The sequence below is a fragment of the Homarus americanus genome, unplaced genomic scaffold (assembly GCF_018991925.1).
Source record: "Homarus americanus isolate GMGI-L3 unplaced genomic scaffold, GMGI_Hamer_2.0 scaffold40856, whole genome shotgun sequence".
NCBI lineage: Eukaryota > Metazoa > Arthropoda > Malacostraca > Decapoda > Nephropidae > Homarus > Homarus americanus.
In genome coordinates, this window is record NW_024734615.1 from 679,780 (window position 1) to 700,186 (window position 20,407).

Sequence of the window (20,407 nt, forward strand, 5' to 3'; positions counted from 1 at the left end):
GCGCGCACAGACACACAGACATATGTATGCACAGTATGTGTATGAGCATATGTGTGCATTATGTATGGAAAGAGATCAGTGTTTTGATGTTCATTTGTCACAAAAAACTGTACATACTATACTACAGTATATACCGCCGAACAACTCAAAAAGTGTTGAGGCCAATATATGTTTTGACTTGTTTTTCTTTTGATGTAAGCAATATTGGGTGAGCCCACGAGGCGCGAGGCATGAATGACAGGCAACAAATGATTTTATGTTACTATTTTCCATAACACAGAAATTTGTAATTGAAAACTTTGTCATGAATTGACAAGTAATTTCGAAAGTGATTTGTGAATAGTTTTATATATGCCTATGTGCTTTACAGTGAGTGTTCCCAGGGACGTTTGGTATATCTATGGAAAATGATATACCTACGTCGAAATTTCATGACAACTCTACCGTAACTAGATGCATTTTATCGCACATAAGATAAAGAAAATGAATCTACGAATCTTTGAGAAATTAGATACGGCTCCACATATTCTCGGTAAAAATGTCGCCATAACGGACTGACGACGTAATAATAACAAAGTGATGATGATAATGATGTCTTATCTCATTTTTGTGACCATTTTCTTTGTCATGAGTGAAGTGCTTCAGTGACAATGGATGAGAGGATCAGAGGAGCTTCAGCAGGTTGATGACGTGTGAAGGTATCAAGAACTTTAATGTACCGAGAAAATGGCTTTGCACGACAATGCTTCCACGTCTCAGGGAATTCCCTATGGACTTAAGAGGAAGAAGAGTTATGTTGCGGGAATATTACTCTTATAAATATATACCTCGGTGAAGCTTCTATCTCTAAATGCAACTCTGAAGAGGCTGTGGTTTTTAGGTGATAAACCTATTTCTCTAGCGTGTGCTTGTGCGCGCGTGTGGCTGAGAGAGAGAGAGAGAGAGAGAGAGAGCAACGTCGTAACTTGAAAGTAGAATACAAAAGAATAATAAGAGAACGAAACAGATAAAAGATAGGCACTAACCCCCTCCCCACAAAAAAAGAAGGAAGTGGGTGGGTGGAGAGCAGAGTAAGAAAAAGAAAACACGGAAGAAAAACAAACAGAAATAAAGCAGCGGGGAGCAAGGATGTCAAGAACATTGTCTGTCATTTGTATGCAGCAGCCGTGAGGAGGGACCCGTCCTTCACCGAGGTAGTGACGGAGTACACAGGGAATGAGGACACCCAGCCCTTTATTTAACGCCCCACAACACTTACTACTGACAAACTCCCACAGTGTTGGTAATATTTATCTAATACAACTGGTGATGAGACGACATCTCCCATAGGTAGAGAAATTAAAACCTGCCCCGTAAAGTATAAAGTAGCAGATAATGAATGTAAACTTATAATAAAGCAAACTCGTTCTTACTGTTAAATTACCAGAGTAAATTTTGTATTTTAAAATTACTGATAAATATTTCCCCTGACATGGTGGTATATGTAGGTCAACAAACAAATAAATTATAATGTAACACTCCAAAATATTTCCTAATAGTAAAGTATCATTTATTAAGGTGTAAAAAAGTTTGCATTTCAGGAATTTTGATAAACATTTCCCCAACAATGAGGCGATAGATCCCATATGCTGAAACAAAAATCCAAATCAGATACGAAGTTACAATGATATTAAAACACATATCACGACACTTAACACTTCCAGATGGTCAGGTCTCATAAAGTTAGCAAAGTTTACGTAAACAGTAAACATACAACGACTTTGTGTGTTTAATAACCCACAATTTACGTAACAATATCACACGATGCTAGTGAAATATCCCACTGGAAATTCTGATAGACACAACATCACATATAATCAGGGCAGACAGCTGTAGATATGAAAACCTACACAATATACAACTATATTAAGTCCTGTCGGTAAAATACATTTACATGACTTACAATACGCGACAAAAATAATACTAGAATCTGAATTATAACTGCATATGAGCCTGCAGTACGGTGACAGTTTATTCAACGTTGTTCATTATCAAAGATGACTAGAAACTAAACGTTATTTGTCAAGGAAATATAGTTGTTTGTAGTTTAAGATAAGTGTATATGGTAAATAGTAATACTTGCATGAACAAACAAATAGCCCCAGATAGCCATTGGAGCACGCACACAAAGCACACTCAAACAAACGCACACTCAAACAAACACACATACACACGCGCCCACAAGCACACACACGCAAGCAAGCTAGCACACGCACGCACGCACGCACGCACACAAAGGGTTAAAAGTCATGGCCACAGCGAGGTAACTTTATCATCAAAGGTCCCACAATTTACATACCGACTGCCGCTGACCTAACCTCACATTTTATAGGGAATTAAAACTAAACCACAGATCGAAATTCCACTAAAATGCATGAATTTAGTACTCGACTGAAATATCATACGGTTGTGCTTTTTGCGTTTCTTTTCTTCATATTTATAACTTTTGAGAGAGAGAGAGAGAGAGAGAGAGAGAAAGCCTAATTTGAACAGTTCGACATAATTTAACAACAGTAACCTAAACTTTGTAAATTTTTAACAAGCTAATTTTTCTTATCATTTCCTTCCTATTAAATAACCAAGACAACTTTTATTTTCTTCAGGGAGTAATTTGGTTAATTCTACAGCACTACAATGACCAGCTACAGGGCCTAGAAAAACATTCATTTGTCCTCAGTTTTATTTTATTTTTTCTTCTCGTCTTATTTTTCTCGTGGGAACTTCTTCCTTTGTACGTAGTGACACTGTTGATTTTGTTCTGGGGAAAGAATGATTTTTTTTTGTGTGCTGACTGGGCTGTTGATACTGGATTCTATTTACAAAATTATTTATTTGCTTTTTTTTTTGGGCCGAAAGCAATCGAGAAGAAAACACCATTAAAACAAACAGAATGAATGGCCTCAATTTAACACATCTATAAACATTCCACTTTTTAGTTAAATTAACAATGAAAAACACGTTTATTTCAGTATAGGAGCGATTACGATAACAAAGTTTAATTTGTAATGTGTTGAAACTGGTCCCGACATCGAGGAATTTTGGTTGAAAAACTAAATAAAAGTTAGTAACGATATATCAGATATTTTTCTTTCTAAACAAAGCCGACGTGATGTCAATCGATGTTTCTATTTAATATTATAGCAACGACGATGGTGTTGACGCGATTGCCAAGTAAAATAGAATTGAACTTTATAAAGACAATATTTAAAAAAACACAAGGATAACAACACAAGAAACAAACACCAGTAAAAAAAATCTAATAAAGATATGAAGACAAAACGAGAATCATTATTGGTAAATAAATTAGACACGTTACTTGATTCACCTTTCCATTAAATCAACTAAAAGATTAAAGTTCTTGACTAATTTAATATGAGGTAATATCTCTTAAGGTACACAATGGTCTTTTTGTATATAAATAAAAGAAACTAAAGTAAATGTATAAACTAATTTTACATTAGGAGGAAGAGTAAGTGCTAAGCCAGATACAGAAACCCAGTGACGTGAATAAAGTGCAACAAATAACATGACCATCACTCCGGGATTCGAACCCACATCGCTCCTATGACACGCGAGGTTCGAGTCTCCCATGCTTGTTAAGTGTGATTAAAAGTTGTTTGTTGTTGCCCGAGTGCAGGCGAGTCATTTGGTAAAACTTATCAGTTGTTTTCTTGGATGGAGTTTAGGTTAAGCTCTTGGGTATTGTTCACATGGCTTTCAACTATGGTGGAACATTGGTGTTTGTGTGATAGAGTCGGTACAGTCCCCTTCACTAATGCGTTTACAGAGTCTCTTCTGGTTTTGTGTAGTGTGGCAACTGTTTGTTTACATTCGACAGACTATGGAATCAAATTAAAACACTATTAAAACAAATATCTCAATGATAATGATTTATGGAATGTTTATATGACGAGCCACTGTAAACGTACTTGTGAAGGAGACTACATAGTATGAGTATATGCTTCTTGACAAAGGTCTCTTTCTTTCTGTTATATAAGTATGTCTACTGTTCCCCCCACCTACTCGGTAAGTTCTGTACATATTTCATAAGGGAATTAAGGACTTTGTTTACTTGGTAGATATGTTTAAGTATGAAGGTAAACATCTTGGTGTTCCAACTAAGAAAGGTATGGAGAGCTGAACGTACACTATACCTTACCCTTCACCTAATACACAGCTGAACGTACACCATACCTTACCCTTCACCTAATACACAGCTGAACGTACACTATACCTTACCCTTCACCTAACACACAGCTCAACGTACACTATACCTTACCCTTCACCTAACACACAGCTGAACGTACACAATACCTCACCTTTCAATTTATCCTCACCTGCAGGAGTCGCTTCAAACCCTGCCCTTTAAGTACCAAGTTTTCTCTACACTAACAATCATATTCATGCACAACATTCCACTAGACCGAGGCGAGGGCATACGTGATTAGCATTCAGGAGAGGCATTTAAGAGCATCAGTAAGCGATGCCTCCCCACAGTATTAAACGAGAGAACGATTTGATTGTGTAAATTATTGAAATGATTTAGGGAAGTAGCAGTTAACAGCTGGAATTCCGGCTGACTTTTAACAACAGTGTAGAATAGAAATTGTCTAGCGCTGTTACGTAAGTGCATTAATCACCCAAATTACATCACAGTTAAGTACTAATGACCTGCTTTATGTATCAGTTAACTGGATAGATTCAGCTTAATTTTGTGTCTTTTTTTTTTAGGGGGATTAAAATCGCTTTCCTCTCTTTTGCATTAAAACTCTGTGACAATTTCTCTGGTTTGGTTCAAAATAATTCAAATTCCCACATATATTATTTTTTTTTCAAATGTACTGTAAGTGATATCGCTGAAAGCCGAAACATTCTGCACTTTATGAATAAACATAACGTGTATATCTGGAATTTGTTGAAGAAATTAACTAAAATAGAATCCAGTTAACTCAAAACTACGCTGGTTAAGGGTAGTGTTGGCTTTTTGGGGTGTATTTCTGAGGGACTCCTAATTTCTCGAGTATGAAATTTATATTTCGGAGTTTATTATAGGACTAAAATAATCATGTCTTATGAGTTGCTTGTCATATGTGGGTAAACCGCTCTATATATAACACTTCACACACGAGCCTCCTCCTGCTGGTGCTGAGGGGCCACTGGTAGGACTAGTGGTAACCTCCTGAAGCTGCTAGTGGGTTATCTCGCCCCTTTCCAGGATGATTGTCCATGGAGTGGTTGTTCCACTATCGGCAGATGCACCCAGTAGTGCACTTGATTATCAGAGAGTGGACAAGGAGGGCATCCAATCTTCCGTCCTGGTCGGGAGTTGAACCCGTGACCATCGGCTCGTTAAACAAATGTCTTACCAATTCAATTACGGAGCCATATACACTTTGTACATAAACTGTATATATAATAGTAATGGATACAGTTAACGGTGGAACGATCAACCATAAGAAAAACAAAGATTTAAAACTTTTAAAACGTTGTTTTTCTCAGTTGTCCCAGAAACACGACCCGCTGCTCCCACACACCGCACTCCCTAAAAAGTGACCTGTTTACGAATATACTAAATATTAATAATTGTTATAGAAAGTTTAAATTTCATCAATAATGACCATAGGTAATAAAGTGATGTTAACGTGATATGAAAAGTATTCCTCAGATGGTTTAGCTCTTTTTTTACGTCCCAATGACTTAGTCCATAATATAAAATCCTCTTTGATGCTTTGAGTTGGAGTAAATCAAAGCATTCTCAGCTCGTATTGTTGTCAAGGATAACGGGGTCCCCCCCCCCCCCTTTTCACTCAATTATAAACATATTAAATGGGTTTTTGGAAGTATTATCCCAGAATTTTAGCTTTTCTATTAATCGTTTACTTTATGCATAATGTGTTTATCGAAGTTCTTGTTTATCTTTCGGTTCAATTTATTTGTTTATTTAGTTTTATCCATTTACTACTTTTAAGGTTCTATACTACACTCCAACCAGTATTTCCACATTATGAAATTCGATTTCTTTGATCGAGTTGCCAAATTTCTTTAGATTTCCTTAACGAATTATTTAATCTCATAAATTTCCATTAGATGAAAAGAATATTGGGTTATTTCTCTTGATCAAAGGGCATATTAGCCTAATATAAGCTGCCTCCTTGATGATGATGCCTGTAAAATAATGACAAACGAACAAGGGCGATTAATGAAGGTAAACTTGAACACGTGTATCCACTTAGCTCCACCATAGTTTCATTACATATAAAATTATGTATAAATTGTAATGTACATTGAGTAGGGTTGGTTAGGTGATCCTGTAGAGGGTTCACACCCCTAGATACAGTACACAGATAATTGTTTCTGGGTGAAGTTTCAAACCAAAAATTGGCTTTTCGCTTTTTATCTTCAACAATAAGTCTATGTACAATTAAAGTATGACATTACCATAACTAACACTATGAGCAGTTAGCTTAGGGGAGTATGAAGCGATTATAGGAAGCTTTGTAACACTGGTGATGTGTGTGTGAGATACCTGGGTCAACTGAGGGTAACTGGCTAATACTTTGATGACCTCTGCTGGACTGGTGCGCAGGGGTCATTGGAAAAACAATGAGGTTAAGTGACAGCGCCACGAGCATCAGTATTTACTAGACTAATTTCAACACATTATGTAATAGGAACAAACTTCGAAGTAATGAAGGAAATCGTTACAAATGCTGTCTGGTACATTATTTTCAGCAGAAAACTACATATTTTTATCTCCATTTTTGTAATGAAAGGCTCAAAAAAGGTTCGAGAACTGGATTGGGAATTGCCGAAATCTGCACTTTATGTTGTTTGCCCTCACCACGACGTGTAATTAAGGATTTTCTTAGAATCTAGTGCAGAAGCCATGAATTAATGACTAGTATTTAAAGACCTTAACAGCTAAAGAACAAATATATACTAAACCAACAGTGAAAATTGTATTCTTATCCACAGGCCCGCCGGACCCGCCCAAGAACTGCTCCATCGCCAACCAGACGACGGACACCATCGAGGTGGAGTGTGTGGCAGGCTTCGACGGCGGCCTTCCCCAGACCTTCTACATGGAGGTAAGGAGCACAGTTCTACAGGCTCGGGGTCCTCTTTACAAACTTGAAAAATACTCAACCTCATTAGAATGGAGAGGTCTTTTAGGCTTTCAGGGAGAATACAGAAGTACCTACGGACAGGAGACGGGACCTTAGCCTCTTGCGGGGAAGAAATGACTTGTTAAGGGCATGTTTTCCGAGCTGTTAATATAGTGACCAGTGATTCCTGCTAAGGGGTTAGGAATTTATTCATTGTTTTGTTGGAGGCGAATATTAATACCGTAACTGAGAGATCCAAGTTGATGGAGATAACTAAATGGATGGCGTCCCTCTGAACGAGAAGAGAGGTAAGGGGGTTTTGTCCCTGTTCTTTACATACAGGTGAACGGCCCTCATTCTAGGATACGTTCCTGGGGCAACTAAATAGAGGTATAGTTCGTGAGGGCTTCTTTGTTTCTTTATATGAATGTGAGACGAGAGTATGTAGTAATGAACTGATGAGTGGCCTTCACACGACCCTCAATGGTACAGATGATGACTGGGGTTAAGTGGTAACACAAGGCTGAAGTACTTCTTTTCTTTCAATCTTTATATTAATTACTTAATTCATTAAAAGCAAAGGTAGTAGTAGTAGTAGGATAGTTTATAGTCTACTTATTTCAACTTGACGGAGTTCAGCCACCAAACAATATTCGCCTCATCAACGACCAGTCCCTCACCCACTCCTTACTTCCCCTTCATGTCAGATCTATCTCCCCAAATTTCCCTTTTCTTCCGCTATTTCCATTGTCATTAAGCAAATGGAATCCAACCCACTACCCCATTTCACTTCAATCCCAGGTACAAAACACGACATTCTTGCTTGTGCCGGTCCAACCCTGTCCAAGTTCCATTTACTCGAATTTATCATCAGTCCTCGCCCTCATTCCTCCCATTTCCCGTATATGGATCTTCCTTTGCCAAGGTCTCCCGTCTTTCCATCTACAGATAACATTCAACTCCTACAATTGAAGACATACGAGTACCATTAACTACTACTTCCATAGTTAAAGTAATGCCTCTTCGACTATCTTGTTCACGGTGCACCAAGAAAGATTAACTTAAAAGTATTCGAGTTATCTGTATTGCTCTCAAGACGCACTTCTTTTGTATGTCTTCCGTAGTCCACCACGGTATAAAAAAATATTATATATATATATATATATATATATATATATATATATATATATATATATATATATATATATATATATATATATATATATATATATATATATAACATTAACTACACATGCTTGAAATATATGACCAATTAGTTTACCACTCTTGTGATAGCTAGGTGAGATGGCCAGGTGAACTGGCCAGGTGAACTAGCCAGGTGAACTAGCCAGGTGAACTTAAGATCACGAAACTTGTGTATTAGAGAGAGAAAGAGGGGGAGAGGGGAGAGACCGGGAAGGAGTTAGAGGAGGGGGGTGGTGAGGGGGAGTGTGTAGGTGTGGGAAAGGGGAAAGGAGGGAGAGTTGGGAAGGGGTAGGTAGGTGGGGAGAACTGGGAGGTAAGGAGAGGGAAACGGTGGTGGGGAGAGGGAAAGGGCAGTGGGGAAAGGAGATGAGTATGGAGATGAGTATGGAGAAGAGAGAGAGAGAGAGAGAGAGAGAGAGAGAGAGAGAGAGAGAGAGAGATTTAAATGTTCGCAACACACCCCCTCGGCTCTGGAAGCTGTCGTCAGTCTCGGAGACCATCAAGGAAATGAACAGCGCTAGGCGCCTTCACCTGTGACTCCCAGGTAATGTAATGAGAACCTTAATGAAACTCCTGAAGAAGTTCCTGCCATGACCTGGAGGGGGAAGTGGCAGAAGCTGGGATATTAGTGGAGTTGTTGTGTCCTCTCCAGACGGGGGGAGATTTAATTAAAGGAGTTTCATTAAGGTGTAATATGTTGAACCTGCTCAACTATACAACCTCCCAAGATTGTTCTTCTTACTATATTGTTTAAACGATGAATATTTACTACCAGTTTTACCTCCTATTTGTTGTTGTTTTGCCAGGGATTGAAGTCGTTAAAAATCTCTCTCTCTCTCTCTCTCTCTCTCTCTCTCTCTCTCTCGAATTTTAACAATGATTTTATTATTTATTCTAAGAATTTTCCAGCATTCATTTATAAGGGAGAGAGTTTGTGCTGAAGGTATCATATTGCTCCGTATAGCCGCTTAAAGACTGATACTTTCTGGTAAATGCATAACTGTGTTGGACTATTGAAATTACAAAAAAGATTTCTTGTACTTTTTTTTTGAGAGGGTGGGGTGGGGTGGGGTGGGGTGGAGTGGGGTGGGGATGCTCCGCCAATTATAAACTCTTCAATATACTGACTTCCCAGGTATAATGAGCGTCAATATTATTCCAACACACATTAATAGTATAATCTGATAAACTATCACAGTATAATGCTCCTGAATAATGCCCCACCTTATTTGTTATGCTCTATATTGCTCAACCTCATATAATGTTAAGCTCTCTAATGCTCCAGGTTTACGACTCGACTTCTGGGGCGCTTCACCGCAACATATCGTCACCTGAGCCGCTGTTTCACCTGACTGACCTACGACCCGGCCTCGCCTTCCTCATGGTCACTTACGCCGCCAATTCCAAAGGCAGGAGTGACGTTGCCAAGCTTCAGACCTTTACCCTCAAAGTGGCTGAGAAACGTACAGGTAAGGGATCGTGATACTTGGAACTCATTAGGCTTAATAATAACAGCCAGGTAAGGAGCCTCGTTACACATAGCCGAGTTATGAGTCTGTTGACCTATGTTTTGTTATTTTTATCAAGAAAATAAGAGAAACGAACTGACAATAATCAAAAGCAAAGGAATGGAGAAACGATATTCAGAGGAGAAGTGGAGAAGAAATTTATCAGGTAAACGAAGGTCAAATAAATTATAGTGTCACTCAAGTTAAGTTGCACAGCGGGCCGACATGGGTAACTGAAGTGGGTGTTTGTCCTCCTAAGATTCGTCGGGAAAATTACAGGTATCAGGTAAGTTATGAGGCTGAAAAGGCTAAAATATACAGACTTACTATGAGGACGCTAAATTAGTTACTCGAAGTGAGAAAGAAACACATTTTTGCAACTAAAATTAAAACCTTCATGTATAGTTACTGGGGAGTGTTTACGAATCCTAAGGGTAAAAGACGGACATTTCTCCAACAATTTGAGAAAACATTGGAAAATCTCACTCATCAAAGGTTGTTGCCGAAAGGTAAACATGTAACCCGAATCAACACGAACTCAAGAACTGAGTTTAATCATTAATGTAGTGTTGATTTAATCCTAAGTTTCATCCCATATTTAGAACACAAAGAAACAACGAGAAAGCATCAACTTTTTTTTTAATGCAGAGCTCTTGTTGTTTTGTTATGTGTTAACTATCTGCCTCTTATACTATTTTACTCTAAACTGTCCTTCTCGCTGTCCAAAATTTAAAAGCGACACGAAAAGACAAAACTTGCAATCCAGTCTCCACTTTCCAAAACCCAACTGACCAAAACCACTTCGCCAATCCTTCCCTTCAAAGGACCTCCGGCGCTTTTCGAGTTCACACCTGTCCTAGGAATCCTGATCGGTGTGGTGCTGGCCTTGATCCTGACGGCGCTGGTGGTGATGGTGGTGATGAAGATGAGACGAACGCCCCCGAGTGGTGACATCGGAGCCCCAAACGACGAGCTCAAGGGAGACTTAGAGAACAAACCGCTCAATGTCGGGGTGTTGGCTGCCAGGGTGAAAGAGGGACCCAGCGTGTGTGAAGCCGAGGACAATGACCCTGACATCATCCCACACAAAACCGGTAAGAAAATAATGATGTTGTTTTCGTATGTACAGTAGAAAAGTAAGAAAATAATAGAAAAAACATGAGTATTTTTTTATAGTATCTGATTATGTACCTAAATCTACATATCATCTTCCTTCTACATATTATTCTAAGTATTTATGCCTTGACCTGTCCACAGTTATAAGCCAAGTTTAAGCATACTATAATCATATGCTAGCGAGTACGAAAAAAATTAAAATAAATCAGTTGGGACAAATGGATTTTTGTCCAAGTCTAATATAACAACCATATCGATTGAAGGCCAGTAGTTACTAGTTTTAAAGGTTTAGGCCCCGATGGGTTACGATTCAGTTTGTTAGGTTACGTATGGTTAGATTTGATTAAGGCCCAGTTGGAACACACACAATTCTACGGACATCCAGTGCCAGGTTTCACTATAAACGTCTCGCACTCCCTAACTTAACCTTCTACCTCTTGTTTTCCCACAGATGTGATGTCGTACCAAGACTACGAGAGTATAGATCGGGGAGGGCCGGGCCCGGGCGTCGACACTGTTCCCTCTGTACGAACACTACCACGACCGGTACGTTGTCTGTCGAGCCTTATGTTAACAGAAGACGAGCAGAAGTTGTGAGGAAGAGTTGTTTAATACTTGGGGTTATGCTTTGCTTCATATTTACAAAGGACATACACACATAAGCTTACACATTTATGCACATTTTTACACCTGCAAAATCAGAAGAGTAGAAAAATATATAAGTTGCCTTATACTCGAGTATATACTTAAACCATTCTACTATACACTATTGTTTAGTCATCATTATTTGAAATACTTTATTTATTTCTTAGGTTTTGACAGGTTGTCCACTTTTCCTCCATAATAATTAGAATATAACATTATACCCTCCCCGTCTGAATAGTCATTAAGCGAAACGATAATGATTCCCGGTTTGCTGAAAAGCTGTGATTCTGGGTATATTTAATCTCACTAAGTATGTATGAAAATAGATCACCTCGGTATTATGAACTGTTAATATATATATATATATATATATATATATATATATATATATATATATATATATATATATATATATATATATATATATATATATATATATATATATATATATATATATATATATATATATATATATATACATATATATATATATACATATATATATATATACATATATATATACATATATATATATATATATATACATATATATATATATATATATATACACATATATATATACACATATATATATACACACACATATATATATATATATATATATATATATATATATATATATATATATATATATATATATATAACTAATATGTGAATGGAATTGCGTTACTCTTTTCGCTAAAGGTGTAGCCTCTGAGTGTAAATACGTTAGCGTATATACTACAACTGTTTATTAAATATATTCACTGTCGAGAAATTATTTCAACAAAATCTAATCGGCAAATAGTGTAGCACAAGTCAGTGTGTAAACATGATCGTTTATTACAGTGTTGAGGTGTGTGGAGGCGGATGTATTCTGAATACTTTCCCCGCGACACAAGTCCCTTGTCACAGTCACTGGTATTTCCCAGAGGAAGTTTTAGATAGCGGGCCAAAGAGTCACAGATCTGTAGTCTGGCTCTACAAAATATGATCTTGGGGCAGGGATGGCAGGGTCTATGCATGCCTTATTTCCCACAGGTCGAGTGCTGTAGGCGCGAAATTTTAAGTTTTGCCAAAATTTACATATTGCTTACCATGACGCGTTCAGAGAGGCTCTACGTCAGCTGGGGCACTGCATCTTTTGTGCGAGAGAAGGGCGTATTTTATCTTATTTTTAGCTTTGTAATTGTTTTATTATCATTACTATTATTACTTTTATTATTAGTAGTATATGTGTGTGTGTTTTTGTGAATGTGTATGTGTAATTTTTTCCATGTGCGTCTGCTCTCTCATGTAAATATGACATAGCCTGTACGTGTGAGTACCGCTGTCTATTCTTCACCAGTCACTTAAGACACTTTAAGACAACACCATAAATATCTTACTGTATCTGGATTTTGTATTTATTTGTAATGTTGTTGTTGTTGGTGTTATCGTCCCGGGACTATAAACTAACGATGTACTGAAATACTCCACACAATGATGCACTTGTTAGAGAGAAAATATATTGATTTGTACTACACAATGATCGATATTATAATGATTTTTTTTACCCCTTATATTGTCTGATAATGTTGAAGAATTCCCTGAGTCTGCACGCTGTTAGATTACTAGGGAAAAAATTTGTTACACTGACTTCTGATGAGTTAAAATTCATTCCACCACAGGCGCCTCAGCAATCGTCTTTTTATTCAGCAGGTTAGTCCAATCACTAGCGATACTGGCATGACTCACCCAGCATGGGACACATCCAATGACTCGCAGCATGAGTCCAATCTAGATTAGTCTTACTACTCGTTTTGCAAGACTTCCATGGTACAGCATGTGCCTTGGGTGGCGTTGACCCAGGGACCGGTCACGGGGACAAGAGAAATACTTTGTTTTTGTTTTCTAATGTCAATACTGGCTTAAATATTACATGGGTTTTTTTCCTAGATACTCGTGGCCATCACCCTAGTTGTCCATGTACCTTAAACCCAATAATTTGAAGTTTATAGAACCTGTGATTTGTCATGGAATTAGCATGTGCATGTGAGAAGAAAACACCTCTTGTTTTTAACCAAAGGAAATTAATCTTAGTTTTCCCTACCAAACAATAGTTTTTTTTTTGATACCGTTGTCACAACTCAGTCAGGCATTAACTTTGATCTGAGTCATTTAAGCCATGAACTAATCCGAGCATGGTTAGTCTGCCCTGTGGTTTGAGTGGATTCTCCCACCTGCACCATGATAGCCCCATTGACCATCCCTTCCAGTGTTATTGTAGGTACTCCCTCCCACCACACTGGTTTATTTTATATTACAATTCCCCTTTTTGTGTTCTGCTGTGTCATTGATTTGTGCAATTGATCCTTAAGACGCCTGGAGTCGCCAGCTTTCTTGATGCGCAACAGTGTGTAACTTTAGTCCATCACGTGAGTTCATCCTTCAATATTGAAAATAATTTATGCAGTACAAAATATTTTATCTGTTTAAATAAACAGATATCATTAAACGATCTAAAAAAAATTAACATACTACTGGTGAAAGTGTTTATTTTTTATTGTTAAACTAACTAATTGCTGCAATATTAAACAATAAGTTAATCAACTCTTACCCACAAACGCATCATGTGAGCATCTGTCCTACATCTTAGGTTGTCTAATATCTTTCTTACGTTTCTTCCACACAGCATAACCAGGTTCCCCCAGGAGGCTCGACGGTAACCTATGTAGAGTTACCGTTACCCAGAGACGCCCAGCCAGGCTACCAAGTCAGCGCCACTGACCTCTGTCTCTTCGCTGCCAAGAGGAAGAGTATGTATCTCACCGCCTCGGCCACCACCACAAGACCCCTGTCTACCACCAGCACGACCACTACTACTACCATGGCTGCCACCGGACCATCCACCGCCTCTCGCATCACTCCCACCACCGCTCCTACCTCCCCACACCCCAGTAACGAGGACTTCTTTGACGACTCCAATATTTACGCCACGATAAATCCCGTCAGAGGTGTGGACGTCCCCGCCACCAAGGAGCCGCACATCTACGCTACCATAGAACACAGCAGAAGGGATCATACACCCACAACATCCACGCCTATATACGCAACTGTGGATCATAGACGGAGCGCGTATATCCCTTCCACCACAGTGACGCACACCTCTACTACAATCACTCGTCCTAGAAGCGTTACCAACATTCCCACCGTTGTTAGCGGCCCTGTTCCTACTGCTAACACCTACGCCACCATAGATTATAGGAGGAATGCGAATATAACTACAACAAACGCACCGAATGCCTACGTCAGCTCACTTCACCGTCTGAGTTTGCATTCTCCATCAGATTACCATGATAGAAGAGTGACGTCACGAACCCCATTGCTAAGGTCACGTACTCCGCCGGTAACGTCACACCCTCAGACAACAACGTCACGGTCTCCACTACTGAGGATGGCCAATGAGAGTGCTGTGTAGAGCACCGATAACGTCATGCTCTCCAATGACCAATGAAAGTGCTGTGTACAGAACACTGATAACGTCATGGTTCCAATGACCAATAAGAGCGCTGATAGCGTCATGCTCCCCAATGACCAATGAGTGATGTGTGAAAAACACTTGACGTCATGCCCTCCAATGACCATTGAGTGTGTTGTGGTGAGCAACCTGGTGAAGGATAATTCTATTTTCATGACACATACATACTGATCGTAAGACATTTGTAGAAGAGCTAATGGAACTGACCTTTGCACAAGTAACAGATGTTTGTCGTAGAAAATGGCTTATGTGTTTATTAAGATTACGTTTTTTAATTAATGGTGTGTGTGCGTGTGTTACTTGATATGAGAGATGCGGTTCTTCATGAAGGCTTTAATGTATTTGTAAGAATATTGTGAACAGAAACGTGCAGCTTGACGGAAAAAAACAGAGTTTCTTAAGCGTAAACTTGGTGTACTAAAGCAGACAGACGCACCTTTGAAAGGAATCACATAATGATTTGTGACAAGGAAAAATATACCGCAGTTATTTTTCCAATGGAAGCGAATTACTGCTTCCAAACTTACATACACACACAGACATACACACACACAGGCTCACAGAATGGCATCCATTGATTTTGTTATGTCAAAGACAGCTGACTGAGGCGTCTCTCCCGTTACCATGGTTACCATCGATATGGCGGGAATATTTTATTCTATTTGGAGGCTTCCATGTACATATTAGTCGGAGATTTTTATATGTAGGATGTTTAGAGATCGTTTTATTAATAGGTGTAGTGATGTGTACTAGAAAAAAAATCTTGACTGGAGTTCTAGATGTTTGATTGTAAAATAAAATGCTCACTCTTGTTTAGGGTTTTTTCCATGCAAAAAACATATGGTTCCTCTTTATAAATCATCTTATAATAACAACAGTTTGTTAACCATTATGCATCCATGATTCATATACGCAACACACGTACCCACACACACCATCGTTTACACCAGAAAAAGAGGCACATGTCCACATCATAACCACATATTTCCCAAGACCGACAGTAACAAAACCAGACCAAAACCCTTTGCAGTAAACCTTGACCGAGACCAAACGTATCTTAGCATTTATGTTATGCCTGTACACAAGCTGAGGATATAGGAGGTTTTTTTTTTTTAGCAAATAATTACGGTCTCGGTTCAGACAAAGATTAAAAAGAGTGATGGCCTGAAATCCATCAACGAGGGAGACTCAGTATTATAGTAACATAGAAATATTTACCTACTAGTATGGCTGTGTTTTTATCAACATCTAAATCTTTATCCACTTTCATAACATAAATATATTTAATTTAATACTCACATTTCACTTGTCATTTATTTATTAATGTCATACCTATTACATGAGGCTCGCAGACCGTAGTATACTTTTCTGTTTATTTAAAATATAGAATTGTTCATAATTTAGAAACAACAACATACTCAGTATATTTATTGATATTCTGCATCTAATGGGCCTCATCATCTCCCACGGTTATATACACACCTCACCAGAGTACTAAAGGCAGGTACAGAGCCAGTTTAACCAGCGATAGATCCTTGGACTCGTTCTGCTGCCAAGACTGAACTGGAGTCACATCTGCTGCGTGTGTGACCTTCCCTAAGAAAATGAACCACAACTCAGAAAATCACTGCTTTTGATAAATTTTTCCCAGACTCAGGAAGTGAATTTATGACCAAGGACCTCGACTCTGGCAAGTAACCTGAGGTGAGGTATTAAACCTAACCTGAACCCATATTTAACCAGTTTATCAGTCCCTTCCAGCACAACACCTGATAATTAATAACATCGATTTACGGTCTCCCCAAATCTCGTTGAAACCTGAGACCCTGATAAAGGTGTCAAGACCTACGTCACTGATATAAGTCTATTGTCAGTTTAAATAATGCATAAAATTCGGCTCAATCAGCAAAGAATTGAAGTTAAGTTAATAATAATTACTTACATGTAGGTGTAGGCCAGAGGACGGAGCACATGCATATAACTCAAAGCTTAAGTCAATAGCAGTGATATGAAACACTAAGATCCTCACTACAACAATTGCCGATGATTCATATTGATAAATGAACTTCGAAAGGAAATTTAAAGTTCATTTCAATTCGATTTGAAAATTGCCTCGTCCTTTACAGAGAACAGTATGATAGAAATTTCTCACTGCTTTCAAAGTGTGTTAATTGTTGGCGGACGTGTTCAATTCGATGAACCATTTTTGCATGAATAGAATAAAAATCTACCCACACTTTCTATTCTCTCCCTCTCTTCAACCCTCATTCACTTCTCTCTTCCCCCTCCTCATCCATCCATATATTTTTTTTTTTTCAACGATGGAATCTTTTTTTGCAATTTGATTTTATAGTAGCGGGATTTTTAAGTATTTTTTTCTGCCACACACGGTACTTCAATGAAACAAGTCATTACTCAAACTACATTTAATTATAATATGGCAGTCATAATATACAGTCAACAAAATAACGATACTTCCAATTGTATGATGCATTGTGTAACCAAGTAATGGATTCTGTATATCACTTAAGTTAAACCAGCGAAATTAACAGGAATTAATCTATTAAATGAGTGTTTGGAAATCTTGGTTCAGTGGGTCATATCGTATAATACAGTAAAATTGTTAACTCACATCGTGGTGACACCGAGCCTGACCTTTTGTACGTCTCTGATTCTGGTGAAATGCCATATTTGATGGATAGTTCACCAAGATCCACCAATGATGATTGTTCAATAGAAACACCCAGTATTACAAAAAGCGTGATCAAAACTGGACTTAATATATCATAATTATAGTCATTTGAAGATCAATTTTAACTTATTTTCCATTTATTCTCTACATTTTGGATATTTTGTAGAGGCCGTTGAACACAGCTAACCATAAACTACGCGAAAATATCTATATTATTTTGTATTTTATTGAATATAATATCTTACTAAGTAACTTTCTAGGAAACATAGCACCCTTGATATTCTATAAATTATTACGAGTTAAACTTTGGCCTTCAAGTGGCAAATACATATGTTAGCGTAACAACGGAGGCTTCAGTAATACGGAGGAATAATTAAGTCCACAATGTGTACAGTCACTAAAAAAAATTATCTGTACTGGGGGGTGACCGAAAATTTTCATAATGAACACTGCGACTCCTGTTGTCTCGGTAGGGTTGTCAAAATCCTTCGTCCGTTGTATAATTTTCTCAACACAAATTTCTAGATAGTTTTTTTGAGTGACTGTACAGCAACAATGGAAATGACTTAACGCTGTACTGTCAATATGCTCAAAGTGAACTACTAGTGGCACACATTGCGTACAATAATCTCTCATAACTGTTGATAGGTTTTGTCTCGCGCGGTAACTAAGACTCGTTCACTGTGCTTCATGACCTTAACTGCCGAAGAACTTAAAATCCAGTAATAATAAGAACAAAACGACCACCATAGCGAACCAACAGCGGGGTAGGTGTGTAACAATGTATTTAAGAGGACAATTGTGCAATATTAGGAACTTATTTTATCTTGTCCTCCGTGACTCTCTAGTTGCAGGACAACATTGACACAAGCGACACACCTAGTTATGATAAATAGTCGCAACATGAAAATTTTAATGACGGAAATACCTCCCACCTGTATTAATATATACAGAAGAGGCGGTTGTATATACACAAGCTATATAAGACTAATAAATATCTTTTAATTATCCCAGTATGTTCTCTCCGCCCACAACAGGATCGAGATATCAATGTGGTTTGACCCTCTCTCTTTATACATAATCCCACACCTTAAAATGTCATGATTTTCCACCCAAGCGAGAGCACGCACACACACCCTCTTTCCATTTCAGGCTTCCCCACCCTCTCTTGCCCTCAGCCCCCCACACACACTCTCTCTATATACCTTAGAACCAAAACTTATCCCTTCTCAATATCTCAGCCTCCCCACACACACACACACACACTTCTCTCATGAACGTCGATGTTGTATTCTGACACTTGAGCTTATGTTTCTCTGTTGACATTTTGTAATTATCCGATACAAACAAATTCAGAGGTTTGTTAATATATTGTTATCTTGGCTATCTTTCCTGTGTGTTTGTCGAGGATAACAGGATTAGTGTCGTTTGATTACTTTTTTTTTTTTTTAACATCTTGGGACTCTTAGCTCGAAGCTCTTCAGTTCCCTCGGTAACAGTCGAACTCTTCTCTTTCTATTTCAACTTTATTCAGTGTTGGGTCTACCTATAGTTATTGCCATCATCATTTGTGCTTTCCTGTGTTTTTTTTTTTCTTGTTCAAGTCAATAAGCTTTATTATATCTTTTCATCACCATTATTATCATTACCATTGTCTTCATTTCCTCTCCTGGTTAATCTGCCTATGAGATTTAATCACGAGTATTAGTCGATGTACTTTGCGTATAGTCTAACATTCATGGCAGATTAAAAAAAAATACCAAAAATACAATTATAATTGAAACCGATCCAAATTATCTTATAACCCAGAGAAAAAACCGTCAAAATACAGATCTGAAAACATTCGAAAACTAATAATATTTCCTTAGAGAATCTTTTCGTGTCAGTAGGATGACGATGGAGGTATTTTGTGGACGCGGGAGGATACGCATATGTACAAGCACTTCCTATAAGCTGGGAAGTCAAACAGGAAACACTTACAAATAAAATATTCCAAAGCTTTTCTGACCAATAACTATATGGAAGTCAAGACCTAGAACAACAGTGACCTGTAATAAAGACGAAACAAAAAAAGATGTACTGTCGAACACATCAGCCGAGTACTATAAAAAAAAGTCGATTATATGTGTTTGTGGTCGACGGTGGTGGTGATTTCTGGCAGCGGAAGTGTCTCGGAATGCTGCCACAATGTCCAAAAAAAAAAAAAGTAAATAAGCTGTTACTTTGTCTGTTTAATGTTAGTCATTGTGTGTGAATGCCGGTGTCACGAATATATTATCATCTAGGCATTTTTATTAATTACGGGGCAGTGACCGGGTGTTGTAAATAAGGAAACTGACCTGTAATATTGTGTGATGCGTGTAGGGGTCTAGATCCGTGTGCTACAGTTGGTGACATTTATGGTTTTCTGGTATAAAACAGAGTGTAGGATCTACCTATTTTGAATATTTCCTAAGAAGATTCAATTTCATATATTTGTAATTAATATAGTATCGTGGGCAGAGACCAGAGCTGGCCACGGAGCAATACACGTCGCTCTTCCCCTATCACCAATAGACCTTAGGCTAACTGGAAT

The 20,407-nt window shown here is 38.1% G+C and overlaps 1 protein-coding gene across 3 annotated transcripts in view; it reads left to right on the forward strand.

Annotated features, from left to right (window-relative positions):
* LOC121870347 (hemicentin-1-like) overlaps nt 1-15,952 on the forward strand; it is a 134,901-nt gene extending 118,949 nt beyond the window's left edge. The window contains exons 11-16 of one of the 3 annotated variants that reach the window (XM_042372139.1): nt 7,015-7,127; nt 9,637-9,820; nt 10,684-10,953; nt 11,427-11,521; nt 13,291-13,321; nt 14,295-14,429. In XM_042372139.1, coding sequence (XP_042228073.1) covers nt 7,015-7,127; nt 9,637-9,820; nt 10,684-10,953; nt 11,427-11,521; nt 13,291-13,321; nt 14,295-14,299 — 698 coding nt within the window. In that variant the 3' untranslated portion in view covers nt 14,300-14,429. Of the gene's footprint in view, nt 1-7,014; nt 7,128-9,636; nt 9,821-10,683; nt 10,954-11,426; nt 11,522-13,290; nt 13,322-14,294 lie in introns of all 3 variants that reach the window. The other 2 variants (XM_042372137.1, XM_042372138.1) reach the window with 2 other exon arrangements.
* Nucleotides 15,953-20,407: the final 4,455 nt, after the last annotated feature.